Here is an 18,391-nt window from a genome sequence, read left to right as displayed (position 1 = left end):
TAGCTGGTGATAGAAGATGCTTCAATAACCCGTATGTCTTCGCACCCATTGAGTTTAGTAAGGTTAGAGCTTTGTCATAATTTGCTATCTTATTGACCTTACAATATATCTCGATGCGTTCTACATACGTGGCCCAATCTTCCACATCGGAATCGAAACCGTTGATGTTACTACGCTTAGGCATCTTCACACTCTTCCTGAGAAACAACAACGAAATATTTCTTTAACTTTTTTTTTCAAAATGGCGGTTTCCCGCGCTTGTCTTCTTTCCCCGCCCACTTTCAAAATGGCGGTTTCCCGCTTCTGTCTTCTTCCCCGCCTACTGGCGGCTTCCCGCGTTTCTTCCCCTGGCGGGAGGGGTAAGCTTTTCCCTCGGGTGACGACCGCTGGCTTTCGGGGTTCGCAGCCTGCGCGTCGGCTTCAGTGCGTTCCTTGTTCCCTTTTCTCGGCAGGGCAACCGGCGCTGGGTACAACCCGTTGACGGCGAACAGTTTCAGCCGCTGGGCTGGATCTCGCTCAGTCTCCCTCGCTCGGGCTCTGTCTCTCCCGCTCGCTCGGGCTCTGTCTCTCCCTCAGCGGCTTCCAATCGCGCCTCCCAGCCCTCTCGCAGTCCGGTGCTTTCCTCCCCGGCTGCGGCTGAGTTCTCCGCGATTTATTTATTTTTATATCTTCCCGCGCCTTATGATCCCGGTCGCAGCGCTTCGTGGCCTCGGTCGCTGCCCGGCCTTTTTCACTCCAATCGCGCCTCCCAGCCCTCTCGCAGTCCGGTGCTTTCCTCCCCGGCTGCGGCTGAGTTCACCGCGGTTTATTTATTTTTATATCTTCCTGCGCCTTACGATCCCGGTCGCAGCGCCTCGTGGCCTCGGTAGCTGCCCGGCCTTTTTCGCCGGTCGCGGTCTAGCTGTCTCACGACGCCGTTGCGTCTCCCAGCCTGCTTGTACCGCGGCTTCCGTGCTCCACGCTGCCCCAGTCTCAGCGCCTCTGGGCCCGACTTCTGTCCGGCTCCTTTCCCCCGACCGTGGTCGAGTTCACCGCCCTTATCCTCCGTTTATTTTTTTTATTTTCCCTTTACTCACAGTCACCGTGGCCGACTTGCTTCTCGTGCTGATCGGCTCACTCACCACCGTGGCAGAAGGGACAATCAGTGCCTGTTGCTGATGGAAGGCTTCGTGTCTGAATTCTTCCTTCTTCCTTGCTCTGCAGACTCAAGTTTTCTCTCAGCAGAACGACGAGGGCGGGTGCCTCTTCTCGACGCTCGTTAACTGCTTCGGAAGTATTGTTGCCGCAGGGTAAGATCGAACTCGTCGCCACTGTAAAGTCTGTAGGTATTATGGCGAATTCATACACAGACTACAAGAGTAACTTTAACAGGACTTTACTATTCGAAGGTCAGGGCGAATCTGCCCAATAAATCCTGACACAGCACTTATATACCGGTGTGGTCACCGTCGGTATTACAGTATACAGCAGCCAAGATAAAGTAGTGCCACACCTAAAATAGTTCTCTTAAAGGTGGACGGTTACATACAATAGTTCTCTTAAAGGTAGAACAGTTACATACACTACATTAGTGATATTGGTTGAGGGATAAATATTGGCCAGGAAACCAGGGAACCCCCCCCCCCCCACCCCCTGCTCTTCTAACCCCATTTAATGTGATGCCTAGCCTATTCTGAGGCTTTTGTTGATCCTGCTTAGAATCAGCCAATCACAGGTCTAGCAAGGAAGCATGACCTCTAGCAAGACCTACCACTGAAGCAGAGTTACATTATCAGGCTGCCTTCAACGTTGACCATCTAAGGTTAATACAAAAAGGGTACAACTGCTTCTGGACAGATGCTGGGTTCTACCTGAAGCTGGCACCATGAATTGTTGGCAAGGTGTCGTGCCATCAGTGTCTGAAGAATGTGAGTGCAGTGCTATACCGCACTGGTCAAGAAACATGTAGCAGAGGGTGAAGGCAGAACTCCACTATTTATCATTGATCCGACAACTCTGGTATTTAATGAGCTGGATACATATCTTAAAAGTTACAGGATGTTTAATTAAAATAGACATTTCCAGGACTGGGGGCTTTTATGATTCATTATGCAGCATTGTTGTGTCAACAAAGAGGCCTGCATTCTTTCTGAGACCTTGAGGCAAAGTTAAGCCAATATCTACATTGTTGCAGTACCTGTGTTACTGCTCACAACACCACATTTCTAAGAGAATCGTTTGCCAGAGAATCTGAGCTACATTAATCAAAGTGAAGCCACCAGCAGGACTGCTAGCCAAGGTTGTCAGTAAGGGCAGGCAAGTGCCCAGGTACAAAAGGCAGACCTGACTGAAGCCATGGCTTTACAAGAAAACTGTTCTGATTTGACTTCAGATTAAAAAAAACCTTGTACAGTTTTCCCCCTCCTTCCTTCACCCCCACCCCCAGTGTTTTGTGGATGGTACGATCCCAGGAATAGCAGTACGGTTTTCCAGTAGGAAGGGTATCCAAATAATGCCACCTGCATAATGAGCTCACTGCTCGGCATGTGTAGAATCTGGCACAGCAACATCATCAATCTGAACTCTGGGAGCTGCCTGTTTTCTTACTTGCAAGTGGAAAATAAATGACGGCAAGTCCTATGATTCAATATAAATCAGCAAGTGCTGAGTTGTATTAACTTTGCTTCAAATAACTGAAGTCTTCTTTGCCAATTCTTTGTTTTTCGAATTTCTTAAAAATATCACGAGCAAAGAGGAAAATCCAAGGATTAGTACCTTTAAAGAACATCAGAACTGAACAGAGCAAGCTTTTAAATACGGAGATTTGTAAATCATTTCAAAAATCCGTTTGAGTGGTCAGTGTGAACTGCAAGAATAAGCGAGATTGGGTTGCAAAGGGAGACCGTGCAGTCTGTCCCGCCTTCCCAGCTCTCCTCGTCTCGGAGGTCTCCAGAAGCCAAGTCCTGTTCCACGAATACTCGTCGCCCCCCAGGACGAGAGACCTGATCCACTTGAGAAGGACAAGTTGGTCAGCATCCGCTCCCGAGTCAAAGCCAGGCTCGGAATACTTGTCCAATTCAACATGGCCATCAACCAACACAGGACAGGTGAAAGCACGTGCCTGCCCTAAATCTATTTTGTACTGCAACGGAGTAATTCTTCAGGTCTGAGTACTGTTAACTGCACTGCCACCTGTTCAGTGAATGTGGACTCGGGTGAAACATTTAAAATAAAAGAGTTGGAGAGATTCCTGCTTCAATAGGGGGGCTTTGGTTATATGGGTTTCGAATTGGGAAAGGGAAGAGATTAAAGGATTTACAATGCTCCTGAATGACTGGCTGAGCTCGATGGGATGAATGGCCTTTGCTTGCTCTAAATGTCCTCTGGTCTGTTCTGTCTTAATTTCTGACATCGGCCAATGGAACATCAACAGGTAATCCAACCCATAACCTCCTGACTGGTAAAATCTGTTGATGGTCGGAGGAGCAACGTTAATTTGAAGACACATAGCCAGGAGTTCTCTGCTAGCCCAGGGGCCCCTTCCTCTTCTGTGAGCAGGCAGTACCCACCATTTCAGACGTTAATATAGCTCAACGCTGCAAATAAGAACATAAGAAATAGGAGCAGGAGTGGGCCATTCGGCCCCTCGAGCCTGCTCCGCCATTCAATGAGATCATGGCTGATCTTCTGCCTCAACGCCATTCACCGGCCCTATCGCCATATCCCTTGATGCCCTTACTAGTCAGAAATCTATCGACTTCTGTTTTGAATATACCCAATGACTGAGTCTCCACAGCCCTCTGGGGTAGAGAATTCCAAAGATTCACCACCCTCTGAGTGAAGCAATTTCTCCTCATCTCAGTCCTGAATGGCCTACCCTTTATCCTGAGGCTGTGGCCCCTGGTTCTAGACTCCCCAGCCAAGGGAAACATTCTCCCAGCATCCACCCTATCAAGCCCTGTAATGATTTTGTATACTTCAATGAGATCCCCTCTCATTCTTCTGAAGTCAAGACAATACAGGCCTAGTTTACTCAATGACTTCTCATACGAAGGTCTTGCCATCCCAGGAATTAATCTCGTGAACCTTCGTTGCACTCCCTCTATGGCAAGTATATCCTTCCTTAGGTAAGGAGACCAAAATTGTACACAGTACTCCAGGTGTGGTCTCACCAAGGCCCTATATAATTGGAGTAAGACTTATTTACTCCTGTACTCACGTCCTCGTAATGAAAGCCAGCATACCATTTGCCTTCTTAATGGCTTGCTGCACCTGCACATTCACTTCCAGTGACTCATGTACAAGGAAACCCAGGTCCCTTTGAGCATCTGCATTCCCCAATCTTTCACCATTTAGGAAATACTCTGCGTTTCTGTTTTTTCTACCAAAGTGGATAACTTCACATTTATCCACATTATATTCCATCTGCCATGTTCTCGCCTACTCACTGAGCCTGTCGAGATCCCCTTGAAGCCTCTTCACATCCTCCTCACAACTGCCACTGCCACCTAGCTTTGTGTCATCAGCAAATTTGGAAATGTTACATTTAGTCCCCTCATCCAAATCATTGATATAGATTGTGAATAGCTGGGGCCCAAGCACCTATCCTTGCGGTACCCCACTAGTTGCAGCCTGCCATCCTGAAAAAGACCCGTTTATCCCTACTCTTTGTTTTCTGTCTGTTAACCAATTCTCAATCCATGCTAGTATATTACCCCCAATTCCATGTGCCCTAATTTTGTTCACCAACCTCTTGTGTGAACATGAGAACATAAGAAATAGGAGCAGGAGTAGGCCAATCGGCCCCTCGAGCCTGCTCCGCCATTCAATAAGATCATGGCTGATCTGATCCTAACCGCCAATCCACTATCACAGAACCATCTCCTGAATCTAACAGAATTAGACACACGAAATAGGAGCAGGATCAGGCTACACGGCCCCTGGGCCCGCTCCGCTACCCACAGGGCCATGACCGAGCCGAACCTAGACTCGTCCAAATTCCTGCCCACTCCCCGTAACCCTTAATTCCCTTTACTTCTAGGAAACTGTCTCTGTTTTAAATTTATGTAATGATGTAGCTTCTACAGCTTTTTGGGGCAGCATATTCCATGGACCTACCACCCTCTGAGTGAAGTAGTTCCTCCTCATCTCAGTTTTGAAAGAGCAGCCCCTTATTCTAAGACTATGCCCCCTAGTTCTAGTTTCACCCATCATCGGGAACATCTTCCCCGCATCCACCCGATCCAACCCCTTCACAATCTTATCAAAGGCCTTCTGGAAATCCAAATGCACCATATCTACCGGTTCCCCTTTGTCTACTCCACTAGTTACATCCTCAAAGAACTCCAATAGGTTTGTCAAACAGGATTTCCCTTTCATAAATCCATGCTGACTCTGCCCAATCTTACTATTAGTTTCTAAGTGCCCAGTTATTGCATCCTTTATAATAGATTCCAGCATTTTCCCAACTACTGATGTGAGGCTAACAGGTCTGTAGTTCCCCATTTTCTCTCTCCCTCCTTTCTTAAATAGCGGGGTTACATTTGCTATCCTCCAATCTGCAGGAACCGTTCCAGAATCTATAACCCTAGGATGTAGGGTCATCCGGTCCTTGGGATTTATTGACTTTTAGTTCCATTAATTTTGCTAGTACTGTTTTTTTACTAATAATTTCTTTAAGTTCCTCATTCTCACCACACCCTTGGTTTTCTCATATTAGAGTCATAGAGTCATAGAGTTTTACAGCACAGAAAGAGGCCCTTCGGCCCATCGTGTCTGCGCCGCCCATCCATCCCTGTCCAGTCTAATCCCATTTTCCAGCATTTGGTCCATAGCCTTGTATGCAATGGCATTTCAAGTGCTCATCCAAATGCTTCTTGAATGTTGTGAGGGTTCCTGCCTCCACCACCCTTTCAGGCATTGAGTTCCACATTCCAACCACCCTCTGGGTGAAAAAGTTCCTCCTCAAATCCCCTCTAAATCTCCTGCCCCTTACCCTGAATCTATGCCCCCTTGTTATTGACCCCCCTACTAAGGGGAAAAGTTCCTCTTTATCTACCCTATCTATGCCCCTCATTATTTTGTACACCTCAATCAGGTCCCCCCTCAGCCTTCTCTGCTCCAAGGAAAACAACTCCAGCCTGTCCAGCCTCTCTTCATAGCTGAGGCGCTCCATCCCAGGTAACATCCTGGTGAATCTTCTCTGCACCCTCTCCAAAGCAATCACATCCTTCCTATAGTGAGGCGACCAGAACTGCACAGAGTACTCCAGCTGTGGCCTTACCAGCGTTTTGTACCGCTCCATCATAACCTCCCTGCTCTTATATTCTATGCCTTGGCTAATGAAGGCAAGTATCCCATATGCCTTTTTAACCACCTTATCTACCTGCTCCGCTGCCTTCAGGGATCTATGTACATGTACACCAAGGTCCCTCTGACCCTCTGTACTTCCTAGGGTCCTACCACTCATTGTGTATTCCCTTGCCTTATTTGTCCGTCCAAAATGCATCACCTCGCACTTTTCAGGGTTAAATTCCATTTGCCACTTTTCCGCCCATCTGACCAACCCGTTTATATCGTCCTGTAGCCGGAGGCTTTCCTCCTCGCAATTTACCACCCCACCAATTTTCGTGTCATCTGCGAACTTACTGATCATACCTTTTACATTCTCATCCAAATCATTTATGTAGATCACAAACAACAAGGGACCCAGCACCGATCCCTGAGGTACCCCACTGGACACAGGCTTCCAGTCACAAAAGCAACCTTCGACCATCACCCTCTGCCTCCTGCCACTCAGCCAGTTTAGGATCCAACGCGCCAAGGCACCCTGGATCCCATGGGCTCTTACCTTCTTGACCAGTCTCCTATGCGGGACTTTGTCAAAAGCTTTACTGAAGTCCATGTAAACCACATCCACAGCATTTCCCTCATCCACCCCACTAGTCACCCCCTCGAAAAATTCGATCAGATTTGTTAGACATGATTTACCCTTGACAAAGCCATGCTGACTATCCCCGATTAATCCTTGCCTCTCCAAGTGGAGATTAATTTTGTCCCTCAGAATTTTTTCCAATAATTTCCCCACCACAGATGTTAGACTCACTGGCCTGTAATTCCCTGGTTTATCCCTGCTACCCTTCTTGAATAATGGTACTACGTTAGCTGTTCTCCAGTCCTCTGGTACATCCCCTGTGGCCAAAGAGGTTCTGAAAATTAGTGTCAGAGCCCCTGCAATCTCCTCCCTTGCCTCCCACAGCAGCCTGGGATACATCTCGTCCGGGCCTGGGGATTTATCCACTTTTTGGCCCGCTAAAACCGCTAGCACCTCCTCCCTCTCGATGCTAATATGTTCAAGTATGTCACAGTCCCCTTGCCCGATTTCTATGTCTGCATCGTCTTTCTCCATAGTGAACACAGATGCAAAAAATTCATTTAAAACCCCGCCTACATCCTCTGGCTCTACACACAGATTGCCACTTTGGTCCCTAATGGGCCCTACCCTTTCCCTGGTTATCCTCTTGCCCTTAATATACTTATAAAACATCTTAGGATTTTCCTTTATTTTGCTCGCCAGTGTTATTTCATGGCCCCTCCTCGCCCTCCTAATTTCTTTTTTAAGTATGCCCCTGCACTTTTTATACTCCTCTAGGGCTTCTTCTGTCTTTAGTCTTTTGTAACTGCCAAAAGCCCCCCTTTTATTTCTAATGCATTTTTGTATATCCCTTGTCATCCAAGGTTCCCTTTGCTTGTTGGTCCCACCCTTGACCTTTACAGGAACATGTTGGCGTTGTACTCTCTCTATTTCCCTTCTGAAAGTCTCCCACTGTTTTGATGTGGATTTTCCTATAAGCAGCTGCTCCCAGTCCACTTTGGCCAGATCCTGCCTTATCATATTAAAATCGGCCTTCCCCCAATTTAGAACCCTTATTTCCGGGCCGTCTTTGTCTTTTTCCATGACCACCTTAAATCTCACCGATTTATGGTCACTGTCGCCAAAATGCTCTCCTACTGACACTTCCACCACTTGCCCGGCTACATTCCCCAGAATTAGGTCCAGTACCGCCCCCTCTCTTGTAGGACTTTCTACATGTTGGCTCAAAAAGCTCTCCTGGATGCACTTTAAGAATTCTGCACCCTCTAAGCCTTTCACACTCTGACTGTCCCAATTTATATTGGGGAAGTTGAAATCCCCCACCATTATTACCCTATTATTTTCGCACTTCTCTGAGATTTGCCTACATATCTGTTCCTCTATCTCCCCCTGACTGTTTGGGGGCCTATAGTACACTCCCAGCAAAGTGCTTGCCCCCTTTTTGTTTTTAAGTTCTACCCATATGGCCTCATTAGATGAACCCGCTAATATATCATCCCTCCTTACAACAGTAATTGACTCCTTAATTTTGGGAGGTTTTTTGTATCTTCCTCAGTGAAGACAGAAACAAAGTATTTATTTAATTTCTCTGCCATTTCCTCATTACCCATTATAAATTCTCCTGTCTCTGACTGTAAAGGACCTACATTTACCTTCGCCAGTCTTTTCCTTTTCACATACCTATAGAAGCTTTTACAATCTGTTTTTATATTTTTCGCTAGTTTGTGCTCATATTCCATTTTCCCTTTCTTTATCAATTTCTTGGTCCCCCCTTTGCTGATTTCTAAAAAGATCCCAATCCTCAGGCTGACCGCTTTTTCTGGCAACTTTATAAGCTTCCTCCTTTGACTTAATACTAGCTTTCAAATACAGGTTGAGCGTCCCGAATCCGGCAACCTCGGGACCAAGGCCGAGCCGGTTTTCGGGTTTTTCCGGCCTTCGGAACGTGTTTCTGATGTCCGAAGTCCGGAAACGCCCGAGCCCAGGTTGCGATATTTCCGGACATCAGAAACACGTGCCGAGTCCGGAAATGCCTGGGCCCAGGTTGTGCTATTTCCGGTTTTTGGTAAGCCTCCCTCAGGGTGTCTGGATTCCGGAACATTTTACGGATTCCGGACCCCTGCCACCAATCGTCCCGGAGTCCGGATTCTGGAACATTCCGGGTTTGGGACACTCAACCTGTATTCAGATATTCAAATAATGGACTTTCATTCTGGCTGGACAACAGTCGCTGAGCTGGGTTGATAACTAATAATATGCTGAGCTCATACTGACTAAAACTCCTAAAAAATCATCACCTCAAGTTTTAATGAAGGATCCACTATGTTCCTGAATTTTCAGCTTGCTCAGGCTGGGCCTTCACTTGAAAGTGATAAGGTCAGGCTGGAGAGTTTAGACGTTAACAAACAGTGATGTGGGAGCGAGTGACCGGTTTAGTTGCATTGCACGACCTTTGTGAGTCATCTCGCTGCTGGCCACCCTCAGTGAAGAATCTCATTGTGAGCTCGTAAATGTACTTAGTGACAATCACATTTTATTAAAATTAACCTTTTATTCAGTTCAGTAAAGAGAACCGAATCTAACGAAAGCAAGGTTAACTCAGCTGATTGGATTCTACCCTTGTGCCCGATTATAGTTCGAAACGAGTGTCGTTGTTCACACAGTTCATCCGCCACAAATTAAATGTGTTTTACACCAGCTCCCAAAAATAAAAGGGCCGACCGCATCTGGGCACAAATACGTTGGTATAGAAACTTCAGGAAACGACACACGCAGCCTAGAAATCAATAAAAAAATTCAGTGCTGGGTGCAGCGCTATCTACCTCTGCGAATCTAGCCTTCCAGTCCTGCGGCCTGGGTTCTAATCCAGCCCAAATGAATGGGATGAAAGTCTCTTCGTGTCTGCTGGCCGCAGGGTTCCTTTGCGTCCGGTAAGTTTGGGTAGTTTCATAACCAGCCCGTCGCACAAAACTGGCCCCAAGTTGGTGCTCTGCCTCAGAGGTGCCACATGGACAACTGGTGTGGGGATTGGAGCCTGTTGTTGGGTCAGTGTGGAGGGGGCTGTACAATCTTAACTGTGGTGTACCTGATCTCAATGCTGACATTGAGCACCCAGAATAAACAACCCTCAACCTTTTTAGAGCAAAACAAAATCATGAAATGTAGTTAAGAGATTAGATGGAAAAAACCCAGTTAACGACTTTACGGATTGGTTAGTCTGGGATGTTGTTCACTGCCCATTGGTTTGATGGCATCAGATTGTGACATGTCCTCACCAACGATTGCTCCGTGAGGTGGCAGAGAGGGTGGCGCAACATCAGCAATATTTTAAGAATGGTTGACACCGTTTATCTTAAAGATTTTGATAAGTGAGAGGCTGCTTCGTCTAAATTTCCCAGCTGCAGATTGAAAGGTGAGAATGTTAATTGGGCGGAATGAGCTCTGCGCTACATTTCTGATTGGAGAGTGGTAGCAGTCGATGTCTGTTTTGGAACGTGCTCTGATTCATCATGGTTATATCATTCTGGGATTATCACCAAGGAACTGCCTTCTTGAAATTCATAAATTCTTCTTCCATAAAACTGCACCCTTTCCGAAGCACCAGAGCAGTGTAAGCATTAACCTCCCTGATGTAAGAAAACTACTCGGCACTTGGTCAGAGTATTAAACAAAGCTTTAATCAACCGTTTTTCAACATGGCGATCTAGTTGTGTCCTTCACTAGTTCCTGTTAAAGAATGTCCTGAGCAAGCTGGGCCCATGCCCGAGTATTTATACTCTCCCTGGACAGCGCCACCAGCAGGCTGCCCAGTATCATTTCATAAGTCATTTCCACATGAATGACAAGAGTCATGTCACCCCCTCTGCTCCTTCGTTACCTGTTATTGCTGATAGTACTGAGGCCTCCATTCACAATGGCTCCAATGCTGATCCTGTGTTTGATTCACCCTGAGTAAACGTGGACCCCTCCCCGGCCCTCCAGATACTGCCATTCTTTCCCTGCTTTGTACATTCCATGTTTCCTCACTGTAACTCTTTGCTTTCTGTGTCTAGGGGAATCCGTCTCTGTTATCAAGCACAGTGACCCCGTACCTGACCCTCGAGCTGTGAACCAAGACAAGAAGAACATGCTGTTTTCGGTATGTATGAGGGCAGCTGCGATGAAGCCATTTTGTTCGGTTGCAGGAAGTGCTCCCATGGGTGTCTTTCCCCTTTCTTGGTTTGCAAGGTGGACATCATGCAGTGAATTCCATGAATGGTCGAGACTCTGAGCCAGCTAGAGGGGGAGATCCAGGACCTGCTACAGGGGAATGAGCAAAGGGATGCTCGGCTACAGCACAAAGCTGGACAGTGGGGCCTATCGTAATGAAACCAATTCATCAGTTCGACAAAATATTGTGTTTTGTGGGTCTTTCGGGGTGGGTGGGTGGGTGGCGGTCAGTGTACAGTGGTGAGAATTTGGAACTCACTAGCACAGGGAGTGGTTGAGGCGAACAGCATAGATACATTTAAGGGAAAGCGAGATAAGTACATGAGGGAAAAAGGAATAGAGGATGTGTTGATGGCTTTAGATGAAGTAAGGTGGGAGGAGGCTCGTGTGGAGCATAAAAACCGGCCCGGAGCTGTTGGGCCGAATGGCCTGTTTCTGTGCTGTAACCTCTATGTAGAATACTGTGAAAGCACGCGGACTCTTAGATGGGGTAGTAAAATGAATAGATGAGAAGGTGGAGGGGAAGAAGAAGTAGAGTAAGGAGGGGAAAGAAATGCAACAGTTTGGAGCAAGCCAAAGCTAATTTAGTAAAAGTAGAAGAGCTTGTATCAAAGGAGCCTTTCCTTTACTGTGTTTCTTTAGTTCATGGCTCTGCCCCTTTTACATTTGTTGTTGGGCACCAATCTCCGGATTATTAGGGTTACTGCACAGGACAGGCTCCACATGGTAACCTTACAACAAGAAGCCTCAATCCGATGGGCCACATTTCATTGGTTGGCCATACCATCAGTTCTTTGTGGTTGGGTCATTTATACTCCGTTCCTCAAGGAGCGATGTGTTTGCTGCTGGCTGCACTTCTCCAATGTAAAGGCATCTATTGTGCTGTCTGTCCTGGCTCAGATATGTGTGTGTGCTATAGCAACACAACAGGTTAGGTCTCCTTTTATCATCTATAACATAAAAACAGTAAGTCAGTCCTTGATGGACATCCTCGATTTTCTTTGCTCCACCATTGGTGGCCGTGCCTTCTGTTGCCGAGGCCCTAAGCTCTGGAATTCCCTCCCTAAACCTCTCTACCTCTCTCTCTTCCTTTAAGACACTCCTTAAAACCTTCCTCTTGGACCAAGCTTTTGGTCACCTGTCCTAATATCTCCTTATGTGACTCGGTGTCAAATTTTGTTTGATAGCGTTCAGTAGATTCTAGCGATTAACCCTTCCATTCCCACGCCACCAACCATCAATCACCACTGTGCAGAGCTGCACTTTGAGGCCAACAGAAGCCCAAACTGCCGAGTGTTTGAGCTCTCCGACCACCTTCCACACTACCCTGTGGAGGAGGCAAGGATGCATCATGTGCAGGCACCAAGACTAGATAGAGCTGTGTGTCCTTAAACTAGTTAGGGAGCGGGATAGGGAGGCTTACCTTTAGAGCAGATGGGGGAGGGGTTAAGAATTAGCATGATGGGGGAAATAAAGAGGAAAAATTAGAAGGGAGAAAGGTACAGGAAACTTTCGATTTACCAGCACCTAAATAACCGGAAATCTCGGTTAACTGGCAAAATTCAGGAGTAGGTTCATACTTCAAATTACTTGCCTTCCTCCATCTGTTGCTGTGCAAGGGTGTGGCTGCAGCTGTTGCTAAGCTACAGAGATGCTTGGAACTTGTGGCCATTGTTCTGAACCTGTTGCTAAGCGACAGGGTTTGTTGCTTTATACGGAGCTCTCAGCTCTTGTATCTTTTACTATAGCGCTCGGTGATCTGGAATTTTTGATGAACTGGCACCACGTCGTTCCCGTCGGTGCCAGATTTAAAAAAAGTTTCCTGTACCTGTAAGCAAGGTGGGACAGGACGAGATTCAAGTGACTATAAACAAATGCACAAAGCTTTAGCAGTAAGACAAGGGAGCTAAAAGAACTAATTACAGCGGAGAGGGTTGATGTCATGGCTTTGACATAAACTTGGCTTCTGCTGGGACAGGATGGGAAATTAAACCTTGATTGGCTGTACAGAAATTCAGAAACGATAGAGAAAGCAAAAGGGGAGGAAGGGTAGTGTTCGTAATGAAGGACAGGGCCACAACGATAGAGAAAGAGGCTTGTGGATTGAAGAGAGAAATAAGAAGAGTCTGTGACAACATTGGGTGTCCATTATAGACTGCCAAACAGTGAGAAAGAAATGGAGATTTGTAGGGAATTTCAAAGCGTTTTGCAGAAGTAAAAGGACAGGAACAATAGAGGCCTTGAACTATCCAGAGCGGTCCTGAGGTCGCACAAGCGGTTTAGTGAGTTCATACAAGGCGATTGAGGAAAGATGTCATCCTAGAGCTGGTTCCAGGAAATGAGCTGGAACTAAAATGACCTGAAAGAAAGACTTGCATTTCTATAGCGCCTTTCACGACCACCAGACGTCCCAAAGCGCTTTACAGCCAATGAAGTAGTCACTGTTGTAATGTAGGAAACACGGCAGCCAATTTGTGCACAGCAAGCTCCCACAAACAGCAATGTGATAATGACAAGATGATTTGTTTTAGTGATGTTGGTTGAGGGATAAATATTGGCCAGGACACCAGGGAGAACTCCCCTGCTCTTCTTCAAAATAGTGCCGTAGGATCTTTTACATCCACCTGAGAGGGCAGACGGGGCCTCGGTTTAACGTCTCATCCGAAAGACGGCACCTCCGACAGTGCAGCACTCCCTCAGCACTGCACTGGAGTGTCAGCCTAGATTTCTGTGCTCAAGTCCCTGGAGTGGGACTTACAACCTCCTGACTCAGAGGCGAGGGTGCTACCCACTGCTGAAGGTAGACCATTTAGGAGCCAGTGATTATAACATAACTAGGGCTACAGACAGCATAAGGGGTAAAAAAAAAACAGAATCAAAAGCAACAGTACTGAGTGGAAAAGAGCAACAATGGATGGGTGAAAGGGCATCTCGCTCAGATTATGTGGACCGATAAAACATCTGCCCATCAGTGGGAAATATGGTGCAAACAAAGGAATGTTCTGATCAGGAGTAAAAGGACTGCGTCAAAGGACAGATTTCCATAGATTAAGGAACTAGGTCAAAAAGAAAGTCGAAAATGAAGGTTCCGAATAGAGTCGGAGAAATACCCAGAGTACAGAAAGGAACTAAAGAGGCCGATTAGAAGGGCGAAGGGAGAAGACTGGCTGTCAACATGAAGGGTAATAGCATCAAAAGCGAAGAGGGGTGGGTCACTAAGGGACAAAGGCAATCAGATAAGAGAGTGAAAGGGATGCAGAGCTCATTAAGTGTTTTGTCTCTGTAATTAGAAGGAAGGGTTGCAGGAGTACTAGAGGAGAATGTGAAGGTGTATAATAATGTTATATAGCTTTAGTCACAGTGTGACAAGTTCACATAGGCAACTGCCATTATAAATGTGGACAGAGGAATTTATAATGGAAATGTTGGCAGACGTAACATTTTAATATATAATATCTATAGATAAATGGAATATTAACTTCTCACTAAAGGACTAAAGTGCAGATTGCGATGGCAGGGTAAGCCAGGCAGCCTGAGTGAGGTGTCAGACTGCCAACTATCTGACAGATTGCAAGCTATCTCGGTTATTGTGTTGCGCATGAAAGGTTTTTTCAATTCTCGGTTCAAATAGGATGAATAGATGGGAACAGTCTTTGTTAGAGTGACCTCTGACACGATACACGAGCAAGTTATTTTTCTGGGCAAATTGAAATTGCTTTTCTGAAAGGAATCCAATGAGCATCATTGTAATTGGGACATACTTGGAGACGACAGTGGGTTTAAAGGGGAAGGACAGTCTGAAGGGATTAGTTTGTGCTGTACAAAGCATGCATCATGTTTCCCTGGAGCTGGCTCCTGTTAAAGTGAATTGGTGCCACTGAAGAATGCAGCTGGTTCCCCTGAGTCAGGAATGTGCAAGAACGACCTTGAAGGAAGGTGACTGCCGTGATGGGGCTCATTGGGAAATTTGAAGATTTCCTTAAAACATTAAGGGCTAAAAATTGAGTAGCGCTCTCGTGACAGAAATTGAGTGGTAGCGCCCCCAAGAGGGAAGCGGGGCACTACTGGAAGCACCCCGCATCCCTCTTGGGGCGCTGCGAGGGAATATCGCGGCGCTACGTGCCGCGGTATTGCAGGCCTTCCTCCCCTTCTTAAAGGGGAGGGGCCTTGCACAGCACGACCCTGGGCCCCCGGGGATCAGGAGTGCCGGCAAAAGAGCCCGGCACTCAAGAAATGCCGGGCTCTTTGAGCACAGCCGGCACACTGCGGGGGTGGGGGGGGGGGGGGGTTGTGAGGTTGGTTCAGGAGGCCGGGGACGGCGGCGCAGGCAGGTGCTGGCAGGCAGCCAGCAACAAAAACGGCCGACCCGCACCTCACCTTTAAATAGCGCCGCCCCGGCTGCAGGTAGGCCCGTCGGGCATAGCGTCCGGCGGTAAGTCAGGGGACGCTCCCGAAGATCGCAGCCGGGGTGCGAGCGGGGCGCTGCGCACGGCGATGACGTCATCGCCAGCGGCGCAGTGCTGCGGGGTGCTACCGGTTAGCGCCGCGGCTAATCTCCTGCTGAATTCCGCGGGAGGCTTTGGTGGTGGCGTGCCCGGGCGCTAGTTGCTTTGCGCCTCGTTAGTGCCAGGAGGCGCAAAGCAACCAAATTTTTATCCCTAAGGCACTTAATTATAAATCTAAATAAAATATCTATATTTCTACAGAGAGCGAGATAATACTTTGAACGAGAAGTGCTCCCCCAGATTCTGTTTCCCCTTTAATTTTTGCAGTTGGCAATCTCTCGAGTCTTCACGGAGCTCAGCTCATGTTTGGTGTTATTTTCAGGGAACCAACATCGCCGCTGGGAAAGCGATGGGCATCGTTGTGGCGACTGCAGTCAACACCGAGATTGGCAAGATTCGAAACCAGATGGCAGCCACGGAGAACGAGAAGACGCCCCTCCAGCAGAAACTCGACGAGTTCGGGCAGCAGCTGTCCAAGGTCATATCCCTCATCTGCATCGCCGTGTGGGTTATCAACATCGGGCACTTCAACGACCCGGTCCACGGCGGCTCCTGGGTCCGCGGCGCCATCTACTACTTCAAAATCGCGGTGGCACTGGCCGTGGCGGCCATCCCCGAGGGACTGCCGGCCGTCATCACCACTTGCCTGGCCCTAGGGACCCGGCGCATGGCGAAGAAGAACGCCATTGTGAGGAGCCTTCCCTCAGTGGAAACACTGGGCTGCACATCGATCATCTGCTCCGACAAGACTGGCACACTCACCACCAATCAGATGTCCGTCTGTAAGGTAAGTGGACCAACTATAAAGGCTACAGCTGGCACTTTCACCAGGCCATTGGGTTACTGGATGGTTATTCGTGACAAAGGGTCAACTATTAGATCTATGGCTTTTCAGCCCAGGCCCAATAGCTACAAAGAAATATCCCGCCTCGATCACAAAATCACTGGTTCCGATGTGGAGGAGCAAGAAAAAATGTATCTTTAGTTTAACCTGTATTCCCAGTGGCCATATTCCATCACTCAGACTTTGATTTCAGGTACAACCTTGGTTCAGTGGTCCCACTCTCACCTCTGAAGGCTGTGGGTTCAAGTCTCACTCTAGTGACTTGAGCACATAGCCTAGGCTGATACTCCAGAGCCACAGAGGGAATGCTGCACTGTCAGAGGTGCCATCCTTCAGATGAGACAATCAACCGAGGCCCCCCCCATCTGCCCATTCGGGTGAATGTAAAGGATCCCATGGCACTATTCGAAGAAGATTAGGCCCGTTCTCCCAGTGCCCCGGCCAATATTTATCCATCAACCAGCGCCACCTAAAACAGATGATTTGCTCATTTATTTCATTGCTGTTCGTGGGAGCTTGCTGTGCGCAAATCGGCTGCCGCGTTTCCTACATTACGACAGTGACTACGCTGCAAAAGTACTTCATTGGCTGTAAAGCGCTTTGGGACGTCTTGAGATCGTGAAAGGCACTATATAAATCCAAGTTTGTTCTTTCTTTCATTCAATACTGTAGGGTCATAACATGAGGCAGTTATGTTATAATGGGCTTCTAATAGATTTGTAATTATTAGAGTAATGTAAGGTCCATAGTACAGGACACCAGCAAGGCTGAAGAGAATGATGAGGAGGAAAATTGGGAAGTGGTTTGGCGAGGGCAGGTTTGGGTTCTAAAACTCTGTGGGTTGTTGGAGGCCATAGGTAAGAAGTTCCTGAGTTCTAGTATGAGCTGGTGCAGTGAGTCTTAGCCTCAAACAGTGAGAATGCAGAGAAACAAGAAAATGTGTGGGAGCTTGCTGTGTACAGGTTGGCTGCCGTGACACATATTTGGAGCTAGGGAAGAACAAGAGAGGGAATCTCTGAAGTTTGTGGAGTGGGCTTGAGGGGCTGTATGGCCTACTTCTGCTCCTAGTTCTTCTGATCAGTTTATTCCAGATCGATACATGTTCTGATCAGTTGCATTTCCTTATCATTTTCGAGTATCTGCTGTATCTTCAGTTGTACAGCCCTAGAAGGTTTGAGGTCTTGCGGGAGCTTCGTGATGGAGCATATTTAGGACTAAAAATTCGGTGGCGCCGTGTTTGGGGCGCCAAGCTCGCCTGGGCGCCGGAAGTCCTGCCCCGGAAGGAGCCGGGAGCGCCAGCCCGATATTCAGTTTGAGCACCCCAAGAGGGACGCGGGGCGCTGCTCGAGGCGCCCCGCATCCCTCTTGGGGCGCTGAAACTGAATATCGCAGCGCAACGTGCCGCAGCACCACGCGCTGTGGCGCGGCGCGCTGCGGTACTGCAGGCCTTCCTCCCTTAAAGGGGAGGGGCCTGCACCAGCGCAATCTGGGACGCAGCCGGCACTGCCCGGGGAAGGGGGGATCAGGAGGCCGGGGACGGCGGCGCGAGGAGGTGCTGGCAGGCGGCCACCGAAAAAAATGGCCGCCCCGCACCTCCCCTTTAATTTGCGCCACTACCGCCACAGGTAGGCCCCCCGAACTGGTCGCGATTTGCGACCGGCGCTAAAGGGGGGGCGTGACCCAATATCGCGTTCGGGGCGGTAGCGGGGCGCTGCGCACACCGATGATGTCATCGGTGGCGGCGCAGCGCTACAGGCTAACGCCGCCATTAGCGCCCCGCTAAATTTCACGGGAGGCATGGCCAGTGGCGCTAAAGCCACTGAGTGACCTCTTTAGGCGCTAACTGGTGGCGCAGCCCACCGAATTTCTAGGCCTTAGAGTTTCAAGGCTGTTGTCAGTCAGTAAACTATTCCCCCAGTCAGAGGTTAAATCAGATGGAGCGTTGATCTAATTCATCCATTAGCTATTTCAGAGCAAATA

At 48.1% G+C, this 18,391-nt stretch overlaps 1 protein-coding gene across 2 annotated transcripts in view; it reads left to right on the top strand.

Moving 5' to 3' along the window:
• Positions 1-18,391, top strand: part of atp2a3 (ATPase sarcoplasmic/endoplasmic reticulum Ca2+ transporting 3) — an 824,766-nt gene that overhangs the window by 670,007 nt on the left and 136,368 nt on the right. For both annotated transcript variants that reach the window (XM_085964184.1, XM_085964185.1), the window contains 2 exons: positions 10,906-10,991; positions 15,890-16,354. In XM_085964184.1, coding sequence (XP_085820310.1) covers positions 10,906-10,991; positions 15,890-16,354 — 551 coding nt within the window. The remainder of the gene's footprint in view (positions 1-10,905; positions 10,992-15,889; positions 16,355-18,391) is intronic.

Source organism: Somniosus microcephalus, chromosome 22 (assembly GCF_052327205.1).
Source record: "Somniosus microcephalus isolate GS21.2 chromosome 22, FLI_Smic_1.0, whole genome shotgun sequence".
In the NCBI taxonomy this organism is placed as follows: domain Eukaryota; kingdom Metazoa; phylum Chordata; class Chondrichthyes; order Squaliformes; family Somniosidae; genus Somniosus; species Somniosus microcephalus.
The sequence above is the reverse complement of the archived record's forward strand: the minus strand, read 5'-3'. Positions and strand labels throughout refer to the sequence as shown.